This window comes from Catharus ustulatus, chromosome 6, assembly GCF_009819885.2.
Source record: "Catharus ustulatus isolate bCatUst1 chromosome 6, bCatUst1.pri.v2, whole genome shotgun sequence".
In the NCBI taxonomy this organism is placed as follows: Eukaryota; Metazoa; Chordata; class Aves; order Passeriformes; family Turdidae; genus Catharus; species Catharus ustulatus.
Window position 1 is genome coordinate 24,597,539 of NC_046226.1, and position 19,611 is coordinate 24,617,149.

Sequence of the window (19,611 nt, forward strand, 5' to 3'; positions counted from 1 at the left end):
AAGCCAATTTCACCCAGAATTAAACCAACAAGTTCTTGTTGTGTTATGAAAACCTATTTTCCAAGCCTACTGGCACCCAACTGGACTGAGAAACCTAATGTTTTAAGAGCTTCAGATTGACTTGTTGCTTTTTTCTCCTTCTCTCCCTGCCCCCCAAGGTATTCAAATAGTAGAAATTTGTATTGTTTTATTCACAAAACCAAAAACATTGACAGGGGTTTTTCCAAAGTAAAACATGTAAAACAAAATGTGCCTGCAGTTTCATGCCACAAAAAAGACCTGGGAAGAGACTCAGATGTCTGCTGTATCTGAATGAATACATCAGGCACCAGCACACAGAAATAACATTGAGTATGAAAATGAGGCAACATGGGGACTACATGTGGAAGAGCAATTGCAGTTGATCAGTGAAACTCATCCAAGAACAACTACTGAAATCAATGCACGCACCTGATGTATGATGCATTTAGGCCAGCCTGCTGGAAAACCATAAGCTGAATCAGTTTTTGTGACTGTTAAATCGCCCATGTATTGGGATCTACGGGGTTGATTGCACAGCCTCACCTATCCAGGCAAGCTCCATCCTTCAAGGAATTGATAACTGAAGCTGGACCGCTTTTCTCCGGAAAGCACTGTGCAACAAGCTAGCAAGATGCGCCCGGGCATCTCGGGGACACGGCCTGGACACGGGGCCCCGACCGCGGTGTGAGAGCTGCGGCTCGGGGCTTCGCAAAGCTGCGGCCTCTCCAAAAGCGGAGGAGGCACCGTCCTACCCCGGGGCTGGACACCCGCCCGCCGGGCTGGGCCAGCGCTGCCCGGCGGCACCGGGAGCTGCTTGTCCTGGGCACTCCGACAAACGGAGGATGCCGAGATCAGCCACGGCTCCCGACACGTTTCCTCCGGCAGGTCCTGGGAGTGAAAAACGAGCTTCACTTTCCTGGTGGATTTTAAAGGTTTAATAAAAGACAATAAGAGGCAAACAATAAAGCAAAAGGTTATAACGGCCGGGGTCTTGGCATTCGGCCAATAACACCCCTGCTGTTTTGGAGACACCCCTTAAATTCATCAGCCCGTTGCATATTCATAGACACATCACACATTTTCAAACTTTTCTATAAACTGGTTTCTATATTCCAAGAGCTGTTTTACATGGCCACTCCTTGAGTCCGCCTTTTTAGAGTATGCGTTTCTTGGCTGTGGTTTTAATTTATTTTTCTTATCAGTCTTAATTTGTGCTGTGGTCTTCAATTCCTGTAGATGGTCGGTGCTGGTAACTGGTGTATCAGTAACAAGTGTCTTCACTGGGTGTTATAACTACAAAGACGCTTTATCAGCCTACGTTACTCCTAAAGAAAATTATATCTTAAAAACCATTTCAGTACCACACATACAGTATCCACTCTAATATTTGTGAAAAGCCAATACTATAACATGTATTTAGAAGAGGGGGAGGGCCGTGGGAGCGGGGCCAGCGCTGGAGAGGGACGGCGCGGGCAGCAGAGGCCAGCCCAAGCCGGGCCAAACGCCACCACATCCGCAGGGCAGCCCGCGCCCCTCAGCCGCCGCAGCAGTCTCGCCGTCCCGCCGCCGGCATGAGTCGGGCCGGGCCCTGGTGCCTGCTCCTGGCCGCGGCCTGCGCCCTGGGCCGGGCCCCGCCGCCCCCGCGGGCCGCCGTGCGCTGCCCGCCCGCCGGCGCCTGCTTCAGCGCCCACCTCGCCGACGTCTCGTACGCCGAGGCCCGCGGAGACTGCGACCGGCGGCGGGGCAGCCTCGCCTGGGTCAGCGGCGAGCCGGAGCTGCGCCTGGTGCTGGAGCTGCTGGCAGAGGCGGCGGTGCCCGCGCCCGCGCTCTTCTGGGTCGGGCTGAAGAGGAACGCCTCCGCCTGCACCCACGAGGAGCAGCCGCTCCGCGGCTTCTCCTGGGAGGGCGTCGGGGGTGGGACGGCCCCGCTGGAGGTGCCGGCGGCGCTGGGCCGGTGGCTGCAGGAGCCCCTGCGGTCCTGCGTCATCGCTCGCTGCGCTGGGCTGCACCTGGCGGCCGAGCCCGGGGGCAGCCGCAGCTGGGGCTGGAAGGAGCAGTCCTGCCACCTGAAAAGCCCGGGCTACCTCTGCAAGTACCAGTACGAAGGTGCCTGTCCCGATCTCAGTCCCGCGGGCGCCCTCGACCTCGACTACCGGCTCCCCTTCGAGGAGCGCAGCGGCGGCCCCGGCTTCAGCCCGCCGGGCACCGAGCTGACGGTGGCGTGTCGCGGCGGGGAGCTGCGGCTCACCTGCCAGCCCGAGCCGGGCGGCTTCGCCTGGAAGGCGGCAGACAAGCCGCTCTGCCCCTGCCCCTTCGGTCGCCGGAGCCCGGACAGCGGGCGGTGCGCCGAGGCCGCCGGGTGCCGCGATGCCGCCGGCGGCTTCGCCTGTGCCTGCACCCCGGGCGGCCCGGACGGAGCTGCCTGCCCGGGCACGGGGCCGGCCCCCACCGCTGCAGGCGGCCCCGCGGAGCCGTCGGGGGCCAGGGCGGAGGGGCGGCGTCCTTCCATCCCGACACCCAGCCGTCCCACGGAGCCGCCCGCCACCACCAGGGCCGCCTCCGGCGGAGAGAAGACGGCTGCTCCGCCGCCTTCCTCCTCTTCCAACTACGTTTTCATCCTGGTGACGGTCGCGGTGGTGGTGCTGATCATTCTGGTCATGACCGTCCTGGGGGTGTTCAAAATCTGCTTTAACAAGAAATCCGAGGGCCGCGGGGACAAGGAGCCGCCGGAGGCCGGCAGCAAGGCGGAGGCAGGCTCTGCCGAGCCCAGCGGATCCGCGGGCGGTGAATAGCCCCGGGCTGCCAGGGCCGCGTCCCTCGGGCTGCCCTGAGCAGCAGCTCCCACCCGGGCGAGCTCGGCTCGCCACGTCCCTCCTGCTCCGTGCCGTCTTGCCCCAGCCCTGCTGCCGCGGGGAGCCGAGGGACAGGCAACGCGGACTTGGCTGGGCACCTCTTGCACATTACCGCACGCAGGAAAGACCGCGTAGCGACGTTCTTTTGAGGGGATTGAAGTCTTTGGACAGTCAGGAGTTTTTATCGTCTGAAAAGCAATTATTTCGGTGCTGATTTCACTAAAATATAAATAGATCAGCCTGGCCGACAGAGCGATTGCAGCTGCAACAATTGTGCATTTTTATCCTCAGAAACTGTTCGTCGGGTGCCTTACTTGGAGCAAGCATAAAGTGGACCACTTAGAGCACGTGCATCTTGTAATTTAGAAGTCACTCCTTGCCTAAGTGGTACTTGGAGGCTCTCGTTTTCAATCTAATTGCTGGAACTTTTGGAGAGGTGAACTGCCATAATTTTGGATGAAACTGCAACCCATATGCTTTCATACTGATATTCTTTAAAAATGAAAGAGCATTTCCATACTTAGAAAGTCATTAAACTGCTGAGGAAGTGAGAGGTTAATGGGGAGTGAGTTTTATACTTCAGCTGGTGAAAAGAATAAAGGATGATGTGAATCACTGCCCTGTTGTTACTTCACACTCATTTTTATTGTAGCAGAGAATAAATTTCTCAGTTACAGTTTTTCTCCTGAGTTGTTACAAAACTTCCTTTTTGTAAGCAATATGTGGCTCCCGTAGAATCAGATAAGGTGCTGACACACCACCTTGCGAGAGGAGTTAACCTGAGTCCAAATGCGGCATGCAAATCTCATTCTGTTTAGTCAGATATATTGTTGTCCATGGAATCCCATGAGAGTAAGGAAAGATTCACCGTTTGTGCCCTTTTCTAAATGAGGTAAACACTTCCTCTGTGATTTCCCTTGGGAATTCCTGTAGAGGAGCTTTCGTCCTGGCTGCAGAACTTGCTTTCTGTGCAGTTCAGAGTGCTTATGCTCACTTATTATTATTATGGTTTTGGTTTTCAATTAAAGTTGTAATATTAAATATTGATTCAAAGTTTTCTGAGTGCAGTTATACACAGCTAATGGGTCTCACCCAGGCCTTTTGGGGTGCACGGAGAATAGGGAAATATTTTCTTCCCTTGAGATACCTTTAAGTTCTGAAATGTCTCTTTAAATACACTTGTTTGTTTTCCTCTCTTGACAGCTGACATTCTGACTATTGCTTTAATTTTGACACTTCCCTGTCAAGTTTGAAGAACTCTGTTTAAAAAATAATGTGTTATTTTTCTTGCAAGGAAAGATTTGACGATAAATATGGTGTAAACATCTGCTAAGGATAAAGAATTTCAGAGTATAAGTTTTTTGTTTTCCCTTCTCTCTCCCTTCAATGGTGATAGGCAGATGCCACCTGGAACAGCCTTTTGTTTTTGGAGAAGAGGTCAGTGATATTTGTGAGCCATCAGACTGTAGCCGTAAATTCCCTTGTACCATGGCAGGAATTAAATCCAACTAGGTGAGAATGCTACTCATTACAAGGTGACTCATAATCTGCATACTTTTCTAATCTGTTTATCTGACATTTGTATTTCAGAAGGCAGGCATTTTTCATCTTGGGCAGGAGGCTTGATTCTACAGATTTGGAAAATGACTTAGCCATTAATGCCTTATTTCTTAATAAGACTCCTGTTGCTGTCACTAAAAATGATTTCTTTTATGGGTCGTGTATGTGGAGCTCTCTTATCAGAGGCTGTATAAGCAAATAGCAACTAAGATGGATGAGAGCCACTCTAATTTTTTTTTCTATGTTTTAGTCTTTCTCATGTATCAGATAGCTGAACTCTTGATGGGACCGTCCAGGTGTGTTTTTTAAGCTCTAGAAACTACCTCATTCTCTGTTTCTGAGTCTTACCAAGCACACAACTAAGTGCTGAGTTAAGCACCTGACTACTTATTTTGGCATCTCTCAGAATGTGACATACTATTTAGTTAAAATGTACAAGTTCATGCCCTTGTAAACCATTCACCTGTCTCATAATTCCCATTTTACTCCTCCTGTGAAATCGTGTTTTGATTTGAGAGTTCTTTTTCTCACACAATTCAGAATCATCAGACATTTGTCCAGAGGACTAACCAAGGGTTCAGCTGTGTTCCCCCTGGCTCATAATTTCACTCATCTGAAGCCAGACTATTTTGCATCTAAGGATGGGATCCATCTTACCTTGTGTAGACATCTCCAACAGTTCATCTAGACTTTTTTACTCATCCTGACTCCCTTAATATCTGCTTGCAATTAATCTCTTTTTAGACTAGATACTAAAAACAGGACCAATTAATTACTTCCTGAAAGTGCCCTTTCTCTGTATTGACTGTAAGGAAGGCATATGGCCTTCTTAAATGCCTGTAAAATACACATTTAAAAATAAATCAGAAAAATCAGTTCACTTAAGTCTCCAGCTGTGCAAATCATTTATTCTAAGAGCAAACTCATGATGCCTTCTGTCTCTTCAAGGCAAGGGTGTATGGTCATGATTTTATTATTGCTTTAATTACTTTTACTTGTTAGAAATTCTTGTTTAGTACATCTGGGGCTCTTTACTGTGGGAACCCAGGGTATTCCCCTGGCTTCCCTGGAGCCTGTACAGGGGGCTCAGAAGCCTTGGCAAGGTGCCAGAAATCTCTGTGAGTTCGATCTAAGTCCCTGGGAGAAATTACCATCTTTATATACAGAATTACAGAGTCACAGAAATAAGTAGAGTGTAAATTGATGTGTTAGAAGGTAGAAAAATAAGGTTTTAAAGATTGTTTATATTAAGGGGTTTTTGGACACAAGATGGAGGATTTGTGGCGTAGTAAGAAATTCTTCTTCTTCTTCATGGCATCCATCTTCTGGGTCGGGATGCCAACTCGAGATTAGTAAAGAGAAAACTGCTCGGTGTAAAGTGGGTATAAAGTATTGATGATTAATTGTAAATAAAGTAGACGTAAATTAGAGTATAAAAGATAAGTCCTGCCCCGGAGGGCAGGAGAACAGCCTTAGATAAGTTGCAAAGTAAACCGCTGTAAAGTAAACAAAAAATTCCTTAAATAAAAAAAAATAAACAACCTTAAAAACCTCAAAACAACAACTCTCAAGTCTTCTTTCGTACCCTACTACGCCCTACCTACAAAATAAAAACTCTTAAACCACCCTTTACTGTACAAGTAAACAACCTCAAACCATAAAAAAAGTCGTCACCTATCACACTTTACCTTATTTTTGCATTCAGTAGAAAATGAAACAAATAGCATTTGGATTTGTTTGCAACATTAGCAGGTTTGAAATGCATGAATTTCTCTTTCTCTAATGGTTCAGACCAAAAAGAAGATGGCTTGGGAGAAAAGATTGATCATTTTTCCTTTACACTCTTGATCAAATTGGGTGTTCAGTGATTAAGAAACCAATGCATATCTGTCATACAACCATTGGTTCATATTACAGCCATGATTCACTGGTCTGCAAGAGCAAGGTTTACTATTTACATCCATAGAAAGAGAATAAGTAAGATCATGATAAGTACAGATAATCATAACAAGTACTGAGATAATAAAACTGTCTGGATATGAAAGTGGATGCAATTTTTAAAAAAATTATTATGTAACACCATATAAAAAACTCACAATCAAATGCAAATAGTTTTCTAAAACATGGCAAGAATAGAGACAAATCTTGACTTTTCTCTCATGTTGTATATATGTCCATTGACTAAACATTATATGAGCATATTATATTCCAACTGTTTTTCCAGCACAGGAAAAAATATTATTTCATCCCATATTAAAGCTGTATAAATCAAATATAAACTTTGTATCTGTGAGTTTTACAATGCTTACATTTGTAATGAAATGGTCATAGCAAGAAACTGTTAGTCAACATTTGAAAATGGTGATTCCTGCAAAGAGTGAGAATGTCCAGATCTCTTGTCTATCACAGTTATCCAAAAAGTGTCCCTTGTTGCCAATTTTAGATTTCCTCAATTCCTACAAAGATAGTTTGACTGATAGGCATTTTATTTATGAATAAGTGATGTTTTTTTAATGGTTTGTTTCATCAAGTAATCAGAAATAAAATTTTAATTTCCACATTTTAAAAAAATCATGATTTATGCTGGTAAGAGCTTAATTAGAAATGAAATCTATAAGTGGACATGGGAAAATTTGAGTACCTCTGACATTTCTCCTTGTTTAAGTGTATGGTATAGCTTAAAGAGTATTAAAAATACAATGGATTCTGTACTTCACCTAGAAATTTCCTATCACTCAATTTTTTTATCACTGGTCAATCACTGGTAGGTGCAGTGTAGTTACTTCTAGAAATAATATTTTTTATTTCTTCAGTATGTGGACACTTACCAAGGCTGTAGTGAGGCGATTCATCTATTTCACAAAAGATATATAATTAACTCAAAAGGCAGACACAACAGTGCAACAGCAGCAGTAACCACATTCCCAGGGCTTCAAAACATTAAAATTCATGTCTCTTCTTCTTCCCCCAACATGCAGCCTTGTCTTTCTCTTCTTGGGTTGTGGTCTGGGACTGGATGACTCCAAAGTGGCTGTGTAAAGGGAATCATGTGATAGCAAGCGAGTCTTTTCCCTTTTCTGTATTGCTGACTAGAATCACAGACTCGTAGAATGGTTTGGGATGGAAGGGACCTTAAAGATCATCTCATTCCATCCCTCTGCTGTGCACAGGGACACCTTCCACCAGACCAGGTTGCTCAGAGCCCCATCCGGCCTGACCTTGAGCACTTCAAGGGTTGGGCACTCACAACTTTGCTGAGAAAACTGGTGCAGTGTCTTACCACTCTCACAGCAAAGAATTTCTTCCTCATGCCTCATCTACATCTTCTCTCTCTGTTTGAAGCCACTCCCCTTTGGCCTGTCACCACAAGCCCTAGGAAAATGTTCTTCAATTTTTTTGTAGGTACTGGAAGGTTGTAGGTTCTGGAAGCCTTTTCTTTCCCGGGCTGTACAACACTAGCTCTTTCAGCCTGCCATCATAGGAGAGGTGTTCTAACCCCCTGATCATCTTGATGGCCTCCTCTGGACTCCAGCTTGTCCACAACCTTCTTATGTTGGGAACCCCGGAGAACACAGTAATCCAGGTGGAGTGGAAGCAGCAGAGGAGCTGGGGAATGCAGAGATGTGGTGGTGGTCCTGCATTTGTTATGTCCTTCCCCTCCTTCCACTTGCCAGTCCTTTCGCATTCTGAGTCAGAAAAATGGGAAAACAGCTACTATTATGTATTTTATGGGTAATAGAAGAGAAAGAAGACTGCAGGTCCACACAGAGGATGAGCTGAGGAGGAAAAGATGAGAAGCAAACATCCATCTTTATCAGGATATATCTATCCTAACCACCTTCTTGGTGCATATGTTTTCAGGTGTTACTCCAAATGTGGTGGTTTGCAAATAAATAAACGTTTTAAGTCATTAAGCCAGGAAAAACACACAGGGTATAACCTGTCAGAAAAGCATGGTTTTGTTTTTGGAATGTAACCAGCAGGCCTTGTGTTTCTGACTGATAAGAATGATTTACACTGTTCTCTGGAACATAACATAAGATCATAAGTACAGATAGTTTGAGGAAGATTATAAGTGATCTTAGTCTGTCATGTCTGTGCAGAGGAATGTGTTACATTACTTTTCATTCTTACGACTATATCTTTCTCTAAGGGAAAGGATTTTTCCCAGTCATTGTACTGAAGATTCGAGTAAGAAATTCTGTAAATTTTACTTTATGACAGTGAAAGAATAGTGAAAATTCTTCTTTATTCAATTTCTGTTTTGTCAGTGTGGGGTTCTTGTTTTGTGGTGAGAAAAAAATTGCTAGCTCTTTTCCTCTATTTTAATGATAAAGAAAAAAATATCTGTGAAATAAAAAAAAAACCCCAAAACAAAAAACAAAAACCTGTGAAATTCTGTGAAATAAAAAAAAAATCAGAAATATCCAAAATAAATTAACATTCAGAAAAATCTATTATCTATCTGTTTCTGCCTTGTTTTCCTGAATTCCTAGTAGTTCCATAAAGAACCTAAATTGTCATTTAGCTCTTGCAAAAAATGCCTAGATACTTTCTAACCTTCAAAAATAACAACCAGCTTTGAAAACAGCAGCTGACATAAAAAGCACAACTTCATATTTTTTGCTGAGTTGGGAGTTTATTTGCTGTAGTCTAAACAGTGAAAGTTGATTATGTGAAAGAGCCAAGTCCTGTTTTACAATGCCTACACTGGACTCTTTCCTCTGTTCTTAACAAAATGGCCTCTCCTGGCCACCACTTGATTTTTCTCCATTTCAGATTCCTTCTCTCTCAGTCTACTCAGTATCAAATATCCAGTTTTGATTTCTTTTACATCCATTCTCCCCCAAAGATCCAGCTTTGCCATGTTTTGGACCACTCCAGTTGCCCAGCAATCCCTTGGGGTTTCCTGGGTGCATCTGAGCATGGGCAGGTGCTGTGTGAATGAGTTGAGCTCATGCTGTACCCAGCCAGTGGCAGTGGCCCTGGTGTCACCCAGCTAGGCTCAGCTTTGTGAAGTGCAGTGCAGTCCAACATCCTTCCAAAGCTTCCCCTGGGCTGGTAGGGCCCACACGTGCACTGGCAATAGCACCATCCCCAACAAGGTTAGTGGAGACAATACAGTCCAGTTCCCAGTCATAAATACAACACAATTCAGATCCCAAGTCAGAAATCTGGGAATTGTTATCTGTCCTACAACCTCCCCATGCTGTGAATTTGGGCACTTTCTAGTTAGGAAGCTCAAGAACCCACAGAGCAGCCCTTAGGCATATTACCCAGTAGAAAAGACATTTGGGGTGGGAGGGGGAATGGAGAGTAGAAGGTATTTTCTGTACATTTATATAATTTTCAAGGTGACTCTACCCATCATAGTCATCATAATCATATGATTACTACTGTATTCCATCCAGATTGAACACAAAAACCTATATACCTCAGGTAGGATACAGCACCTTGCTATCTCTGCTTCATAGCTGCTCACTGCTCTGGCAAACCCAGATTTTAGGCTTGTGGAGAAACAAAGTTGGAAGGGAGTGGGCATAATTAGCTATATTGAAAAGCATCTGTCTTGTCAAAATTGTGCTTGATTTGTAGCTGTCTAATGATATACTTTGAAATACTCTCAGCTTCACCTATTTTTTTTGCCATTTCTCTCCACAAAATATAATATCTAAAAACATTTTTCTTAAAGAGAAATCTAATTAGTAAACCATCCTTTCTTCCTGTAGCTTAGCCTGAAGTTATCAGTCAAATAAGGCTATGTTGAAGAGGATGGAAATGCTGAATACACAGTCCAGTAGAAATATTTTATTCTCCTCTAGAGATACATAATTCACATTCTGATCTGCAAAGCCCTGGTGTCAAGTAAGGTTCCTAGGGACTGAAATCACAGAGTTTAGAACCCTGGATTTATATTTCTTTCTTGGCTAATTTATTTTGATTTTTTGAAATGATTGGGTTTTTTTGATTTTTTTTTTAATCAGGATTATGAGACTTGAAATTGTCATTGTTCTAGAAATATGGCAGAGTAAATTCAAACCTTAAATAACATTAATCTATGACACCACTGGGTTATTTTATTTCAGTAAGACTTAGTTTAATATTTAGAATTAGGATACTAATTTTGGAAACAGGTTAAAATACAACGAATAGTCACAGTGTTAATAGAGCATGCCACATACATGAAAAATGCAGATATTTAGATTTCCAGAAACAGCTAGAAAACCTTTTTTTAAAATTCTGATTTACTTGAGAACTGGTATTTTAGAAATTCTTACATCACATTCAGAAAGCTGATTCTCATTCTCTGTGAAGAAATCAAATGGGCTCTTTAAGTGCCAAATGCAAAGAAGCCTTACTCTGTGTATGTGTAATGTTCTCTGCTGTAGGGACCATCTGAAGAGGCAGAATATCTGCATGCAACCATCACCTTTTTCATCCACTACCCAGTTGTAAAATGCCTCTGTGACCAGTCTTGCTCAAGTCCACTAACTGCAGGTATCAGCCAGCCTCAGGATTTTGACATGTGTTGTCTTTGCTACTGCACTGGGAAGCCTGATGAGAAAGGAAAGTGATTTCCTGTGCACCTTTCTTGGAGTGGGAAAATGCTGCAGCTGATGTGTGCTGCCCAGCTCATGTGTGTTCCATGTGAAAACTGTTCTCTGGAATACATGCCACAGGAACCAGTCCAGGCCATTCACTGGGTAGTGCTGGGTATAGGTCTCAGGCTAAACAAAGTGCAAAAGTTACCTGCATTTCAGTGGCCACAAGGCCAATTTCCATGACAAGGTGAATGCAGTATTTTTAAAATATAAACCAAAGCTCATGGGGAAAAAGCAAAAAAAAATTACTACTAGTTACAAATTACAATTCACCTACTTGCAGCTGGGTAAGAAGTCAAAATGACACCAAGAAATAAACCACTGTACTCTTTTTTTTTTTAGTGAATTAATCATTGGTTAAAATAATTTCTATATGGAATCTGAATATTCTTATTTGCCATTTGGAAAGCATTAAAAAGAGTTCTGCTCATTTTCTGGTACATATTATTTCATGAGAACAGCTTTGTTTCTTCCTGGTAGTTATATTCTACTATTTAGAACAGTAACACAGAATGGACTAACTAACTTTCTTTCTAGATAAATTGAATGATTTATTGCTGTTGATCACCTCTCCCAGAGTGAAAAATAGCAGGAACAACTGTTAGTTTGGGATAAACAGATTTTGTTTCCAGCTGAAATCACACAGAGTGTTTTAGCCAGGAACCTAGGGGCCGTGCTGGCTGGGAGTGAATCAGCCCATCCATCTGAAGGCAAGCCTGCCATCTACTGAAGCCCCAACCCAACCTCTGCGATGTGCCTGGGAGAACTGAAACTAAAGTGCTTATGCTGGTAGGTGTGTAGGCTTCCATCACAATCTTTACAAGGCAAAGAGAAAAAAAACATGAAAAAACCCCCAGTTCTACTTCTCATCAAAGCTGAGTATGCAGTATGAATCTTTGTTTTTTCACTCTTGCCTCATCATGTCTGATAATAAACAAATTCAGCAGTAAAGAGTAAACTGACTCTCTGTTTAATGTGACCACCCATGAGAATATGCCTGAGTGAAAAGGACTACATAAGATTATGAGATTTAAGCCATCTTGAAGATACTGTGAGTGAGAAATCAAGTGAAGCCCTGGAAATAGCATCATGGATATCATGGGGCACTTTAAAGTTTTGGCAGGTGTTTGATTTCAGTGAGAAGTTAATTGAGCTTATAAAGCGATTTCATCCTTTTTCCCCCATATGCACATGTAAAACATTACAAAATTTAATATTTGCAAGTTTCCTTTAAATCCCATCCACTAGGAAGTAAAAGAAAATAAACTGTACCATTGTTAAAGCTTTTCATGAAATATTTTAATAAGGATGTAACAGTTTCCACATTATCAATTTTTAAGACTAAAAGGAGCTGACTTACAGTCCATTGAAGTGAATTAAGATTTTTTTCTCTCATTTTGATGGACAACTTTGAAATACTAAATTTATACATTCATTTAACAGTACCTAAGTTTTGGTGAAAGAAATGTACAAAGTAGCATCCTGCTTTTTGCTGCTGAGAAAAGTTAAAGGATATAGTTTAACAAAAACCTGTAGTAAGTCCACCACCACAAATACTAGATGCCTTAACTGCCAACCTTACACTTAACACTGTACTTAAGCACTGCAGCTACGAGTACAATGCTATGGGTATGCTACTACTAGAGATTTTTTCCAGTCTCTTACTTCAAATTTCCAGTAGTTCTAATTAATACAATCACAGTATTGTGCTAGAGAAGTGATTTTTCACAGCTACTGGGGCACTTGCCACTGAATGACACTGTTAGCATAGGTGGTAGAAGGCAAAAAACATATCTGCTTATTTCAACAGTCTGTACCGACTCTTCTGTGTGGGATAAGAGGGAGCAGGGATAGAAGGTTTCATTTAATCAGCTGTCATTTATCAAAGAAAGCTTCATCTGTCCATATGAAATTTGTTTTGTCATAAGAGGAGACAAAATTCAAGAGAGTATTTCTGTGGGGGAGACAATGTAAATGAAAGAGTTAGAAAAAGACAATGTTTTCATCTGGAAAAGAGCCTTCTTGAGCATCACCCATTTTAAATGCAATCTTGTAAGTAGCCACCACAGACATAAGTACACAGTATAAATTGCTTCAGAAAAACACGTTCACAACACAGTGACTAGAATCAAATTAAGAAATCAAACAAGGAGACATCTGGCACACATTAAAAACAAGAATTCTCAGAAATGAAACATTAAGAAGCTCTGGGTCAGTATATTACATTGGCAACATATGAAACCCATTTTGTTGGGATTTTTTTTAGTGCAACAGAAGAAACTGGAGCTAGGGTAGTAGCTATTACCAAACAGCTGCTTTTTCTGTCAAGTATTTATTTCAGAGACTGGTGCAGGTTTTTTAATGACTCCCTCTTTTTTCCATGTAGGCTAAAGTGACTTTGCCATCACTCAGGTCATTCAAAAACTACCTCAGCTCCCTTCATCACTGTTTCACAGCTGATGGAGCAGGCTCAAGACAGCAGATTCACAGTCTAGTGCTCCCTTTCAACTTTATTATCAGCACACATTTTTGTGTGTGTGGACAGATTCAAGCATTTCCCAGCTCAGTGGTCCCCCAGCTCCCATCTCAGAGAGTCCCAGCTCTCTGCTCCCTGCGTGTCACGGGACTGCTTATCTCCCATTATCAGCAACCTGCCGCACAGCTCCAAAGCACAGCAATAATCAGATTTTTTCCTAAGACCTTTTCTATTTTGCTTCTGCCAAGTAGTCCAGAGAGCCAACAGTGAGTTGGAATCTGTCTGCAAAGCAAAAAGAATATATCCGTGACTATGCTACTTCTTTCTCAGGGACTTTTTGCTCCCTGCTTTCTTTTTTATTCCAGGGTGAAGGAAGCGTAGGCACAGAGAGAGCTACTCACTCCTTCCTGGGGGAGGGCAAGGTGTATGTTGGGGGGAATTTTTCCAGCATTTCTAATCTCTGAAGGGGAGGTGTGTATTACAGATGTTGAGCAGGGTCATTTTCGGCTGGGGAGAGTCTGAGCCTGAATGCTAGGGCTTGATTGAGGCAGGCTCGACTCAATGGCCTGGGGTGTCCCACCAGCCAAGGGAAAGGGCAAACTGTACAAAAGATGGAGGGAGAGTCACTGCAGGACCTTCACAGCCACTTGTCAGACAGAGAGGAGTGGCAGAGCCAGGCTACCAGACCCTAAGCTAACCCATGAGAGCCACAAATTACTAAGTGGATGTCAAAGCATCAGAGAATGCACCCACTCTCAAGGGTGCAGAGGGAGCAAATCAAGGATGTGGAGTTTTCTTCGCTCTTTCTTGTGCCAAACGCTGCTGGCAATGGGCAGGACCAAAATCCCCTCCCTCCCAGCCTCCCCATGCCACAGCCCTGACTTCGCTCACCCTCCAGCTGGGGGGCAGTAAGGGAGCTGGGGGACAGGAATGCTTCCTCAGAGGGTGGTAATCCTGGAGGTGCAAGTGCCATTCCTGTACATGCTCCCTGACTCCAAGTTGTCTGGGGGAAAGTCCTCCACGCTGTATGCCCTGCTCTTGAGGGCAGTGGCATAGTAGTCGATGGGTTCCTCTGCAGCGTTGTCCATCCAGCTGAGGCAGAGCAGCCGCTGGAAGGACCGCTTGAAATTGTCTGAGAGAAAACCATAGAGGATAGGGTTGGCACAGCTGTTGGCATAGCCCAAGATGACAGAGAGCTGGCTGATGGTGGCATCATCCTGCTCTACAAAGACATTGACCAGCTGCACAATGTAGAAGGGCATCCAGCAGATGACAAAGACCATCACCACCATCATGACCATGAGGGTGATCTTGCGCTCTGAGCGTTTGCGTTGCTGCCAGCCAGCCTTCAGGGCCACCATGCGCATCTTAGCAATGATGAGGATGTAGCAGAGGCAGATGGCCACCACAGGCAGCAAGAAGCCCATCAGAAAGGTGTAGACCACAAAGACCACCAGCCATCTCTGGGTGGGCTCTGGCATGAGCATGTTGCAAGCCACTGTTCCATCACTGTTGGCTGCTGTGTTGGAGAAGATGATGATGGGCAGGATGATGAGGATGGAAAGCACCCAGACACCCAGATTGACCATCTTAGCCACAGTGGGCCGGCGGTACCTGGCCGCCTTGATGGGGTGCACCACAGCGATGTAACGGTCCACGCTGAGCACGGTCAGGCAGTAGATGCTGGTGAACATGTTGATGGCATCCACACTGAGCACCAGGCGGCAGAGCAGGGAGCCAAAGGGCCAGTGGTGCAGCAGCGTGGAGGTGACCAGAAAGGGGACGCTAAGCATCAGCAGCTCATCTGCGATGGCCAAGTTGAGGATGTAGATGTTGGTGGCTGTCTTCATCTTGGCATAACGTAGGATCACGTAGATGACCATGGAGTTGCCGCACAGCCCCACCAGGCACACCACGGAGTAGATGAATGAGATGAGGATGGCGCTGCCCTGAGACTCACTCAGGGTGCTGTTCGGAGCGCCAGAGGAATTCCTGCCGCCCGAGTCCATGCCCTCCGCCTCCGCCTCCTCCGAGGCGCCACCGGCTCCTCCGCCACCACTGTCGCTGCCTCCGCTGTCGCTGTCGCCGCTGTCGCTGCCTGCACCGCCCGGAAGCCTGGGGCAGGTGCCATTGGGGAGCATCCTCTGCCCGGACCCTCGGCCCCGGCTCAGAGCAGCAGGCGTCCGCCGCCGGCTGCGCTGGGCACCATCCCGCCGGGGCTCCCGGCGCGGCGGCTGCGGGACGCGGGCATCGGGAGAGGGGCGGCTGCCAGCGCCGGTCCCTCCGAGCGGCCGCGACTGCTGCTCCCCGGCTGGTGAATGATTAATAGCAGCGGCGCGTCACCAGCTAGGGAAAGAAGGAGGGAAAGAAAAAAAAATGCAGGAGACGTAAGCGGGTGTCCCTTCCCACCCCGCACTCCCCTTGCCCGCCTCCCATCCCGCCCTCCAGCTGTCCGCAAATCCGACAGCTCCAGGGCAGTCTGTTCCCTGTTCCCACTGCCCCATACTACCCAGTGCTCCCCGATACCGCACTTCTCTCCCCACCCAGTATTGTTTCCCCCACCTCCCACTGATCCCCTCCCCATCCTCTCCTTCCTCTCCATTCTCCACTGCTCTCCCTCCACGCACCTAGGTCCAGACCAGGGGCACCCCTGGCAGAGGGGCTATACTTTCTCCTTTAAGAAAAAAGCCTGGGCAGTGTTACCTGGACAAGCATGCTTTATTTCTACGCAGCTGCTGTAACCCTCTCCTGTCACTGCACCATGTGCATTGCCCACCTCACAGCGCTGGACCAGGCATGGCACCGACCGACAAAGCACAAAACATTCAACCCTATGCACCCAGTAGTGTCCGTGCCTCCTACCACCACGCAGCTCCATGCCCCCTACCTTGTCCTCTCTCACTGCCGCCACCACTAGATATCACTCATGAGCAGCCCTACTCCTCTTCACACACTCTGTCCTGAAAGATGCCCCCCCCCCCCCTTATTCTAACTCCTCAGCATGTTTTGCCAAGAGTGAGTGACCAGTTTGCACACTGCAGCTTGACACGACTATTTACACCACAGTGGTGCCAAGACCATCTCATGCTGTCCACTCCTCTCTCCCCACGTGTCTGCTCCCAATCATGGGATCACTTCAAGTTCAACCACCACGTGCTACCTCGCCAGTGTTACAACCTCCCTCTTAATATTTTACTTAAAATATATCCCTGATAGGATTGTATCCACACCAGGGGAGGCTATAAATGCTCCTGAGCCTGTACAGTGGCACAAACCATGGGCACCATCTCCATTCATACACTGCACATACATAGCTGTCACTACACGACTTCTTCCATGCTGAACTCACTGACCACTTCTATACATGGACCTATATGTGATATTTCTTACATACACCCTGATTCTAGATGAACACACATACACCAATAGTACCTTATATTGTCATCTCTAGGCAGACACTGACACCTTGGACCCCTCATCCACAGCCCCAGTTCTAAACACACATGAACATCTTCAGATAGTCCTAATACTGCATCTCTGTTCTCTGGCAAGCAAACTTTTCTTAAAAAAAGAAGAGCATGACTTTCCCATACACCTCTCCTTGTGGGCCATATGTCTCTTCTCCCTACATGTTATTGTTCTGAGTATACAATCTGTCCTTACATGCTTGTACATAACCACTACAACAATTCTCATATACCATCACCACCATTCTGTATGTACCACCCCATCATTATTATTAACAATAATCTGTATTAACCAAACGTGGTTACTCACTAGCTCACACAGACCCTCACACTTGCTCACTGCATCAACACGCTCTCAGCACAAGCATACACACAAAATACTCAGCAAATGCTTATTTATTCTGTTGGCTGTAGCCCCCATCTCTGTGAGCAAAGCACACCTGTATGGGTAATGACCTCTCTCTCCACATAAACTGCCGCCTAAGAGCACCACCTACTTCTGTCAAGAACAGCAGGTCCACATCACACAAATATCACCACCGTGCATATGCTGCTATATACTCCCCACAGCACCATTATACTCAGCATCACACATGCATCCTTGCAACCTACGCATTTTACCATGCATACCCATCACCTCCTACTGTTCACACATCTTGTTATCACCGTCTGCCCACCATCACAATTATGCATATTATCACTACCCACTACTTTAATATGCAGATACATGCATTACCATCAATTGATTATAAACCATCATCAGGAATTTATTCTCTCTAGAACCATATATATCCTTACACCCCTGATCAACACCACCATCTATTGAAACACATGCATGTAACCTCTCTGACTGTATGACTTTCCTCATCTCAGTCATCACCTCCAGTCACACACACCTAGACACTCCCATATGATGGGCATGTGCTCTTTGACGCCTTGTCAAGGGTACTACATTTAGCACATGCATACTTTTGCATGACCTGTACCAAGCTGTTTCTTGTTCTGTGTTTAAAGAGCAGATTGTGAATACATATAGATGTATATATACACCCCTACACATTATAAAAATAACCTTATTCAGTTTTTAGTAATTGCACACAAGTTCTATTTGGATTATATTCTTTGTGACTTCTGAGGAATTTTTGTATTTATATTCTGGTATAGAAATGCATTTATTGAGCAGCCTTTGCAAATGGTCTTACCATTCCTACAGCTGTTCCTGTATCTGAGGGTTTTAGCTAGATGTTTGAGCACTTGGGGATGTAACAGAAATTAAAATTCATACTTATATTTGGGGTTTTAGAGGTTGCATATTTTGATGTGGTAGCATCAGAACTTCCAGCACCCAGAGAGAGAAAAATTTATGTTTAACGCCATGGAAAATATTTTCTTGCAATGTACTACTGACTGCTCAAATTTCTGCAATTACATAAATTCAGATGAAGAATTATCTTCTTTAAAGTTTGTATATTGGGAGAATATGAATCAGCTTTCAGTCAGTGAGATGAGAAGGAGCAGAAGCCAATAGCCTCAAACCCATCAACAAGAACATCTGGTTAATTTCAGCACTTTAGTCTGTTTGAAAACCTATAGTTGAAACATAATGCAATTTTTGTTTACATGAGCATTTTTTAAAGGGTCATTTACTTATGGAGCCCAAACCAAAGGGTTTCCTTCTTTTATATTGTCATAAATTGACATTTAGACATTTTATTCATCCTATTGCCTATTTCACATTACTTTGCCATGCTTGGATTTGGCCATTCTCTGCACCCAGAAGGGTCAGTAGAAACTCATCTGTTGAAGTAGATGTGGGAATGGTGTTCTTTCTTATTGCATTTATTCCAAATGAATCACTTATAAATTGTAATTGCTGCGACAATACTAGGCCCATTAGGCATCACACACCTGCTTGGCATAAGTGCCCAGGAAAAAGAAATGCCATCATAGGCATAATTATAATAATGCATCCTGTGCTATAGCATACACTCTGAAAGTTTGATATCTCCATTCACTGAAGTTTCCTTTGGATATGGAAAATTTCACACTAGAGAATGATATCACTTTCCAAAAAGGAATTATTTGAGTGTCTGCTTAGTCACTTAGATCAATTCCTCTAACAAAGGTTATAGGTATTAATTTACTGAGAATTTATAGCTATTGATCGTTACAAATGTTCACTGTTGCTCAAGATTTCTAACCTCTATTTGATAAAGTAGAAATGTTTGATTGGAAATAATGCATTTTATTATCTCAGTAATGATATACTCCCATTGTAAATACCAGCATTGGCATAGTTTTAGCAATCAAAGATTCATTTAAAGCAAAAATTCTGATATAAACCAATTCTAATTTGGGAACATACTTAGAAATTTTCTGGAGCTCTTTCTTTTGCCTAAGGACTTCACCTGTAAGGAGTAGACCGTCTAAACTTGTGTTTATAATCCACCTGTCACAAAGTGGAGAAGGGCAGCCTGACCTTCTCAACACAGTCTGCAGGTTGGCATAAGACATAAACAGATGCCTTCCAATTGCCCATTTTTGTAGCAACACCTGCCTCTCATTGACTGCAGGAAAAAGAGTTATCTCTCAAACTTGTGGGCTGGGAAGTCTAGGTCTAAGGCTTAGGCCAT

General features: G+C 44.4%; 2 protein-coding genes across 2 annotated transcripts; one reads left to right on the forward strand and one right to left on the reverse strand.

The window, feature by feature from the left end:
- The first annotated feature begins 1,592 nt into the window (after positions 1–1,592).
- Positions 1,593–5,461, forward strand: CLEC14A (C-type lectin domain containing 14A). Its single transcript, XM_033062000.1, has one exon. It carries the CDS (start codon positions 1,593–1,595, stop codon positions 2,811–2,813), a length of 1,221 nt encoding a protein of 406 aa, XP_032917891.1. The 3' UTR covers positions 2,814–5,461.
- Positions 5,462–10,967: 5,506 nt separating this feature from the next.
- Positions 10,968–15,869, reverse strand: SSTR1 (somatostatin receptor 1). The gene is made up of 2 exons (XM_033063228.2): positions 14,403–15,869; positions 10,968–13,793 (listed from the first exon to the last, which is right to left on the reverse strand). The coding sequence occupies exon 1, from the start codon at positions 15,650–15,652 to the stop codon at positions 14,450–14,452; it is 1,203 nt and encodes a 400-aa protein (XP_032919119.1). The 5' UTR covers positions 15,653–15,869; the 3' UTR covers positions 10,968–13,793; positions 14,403–14,449.
- Positions 15,870–19,611: the final 3,742 nt, after the last annotated feature.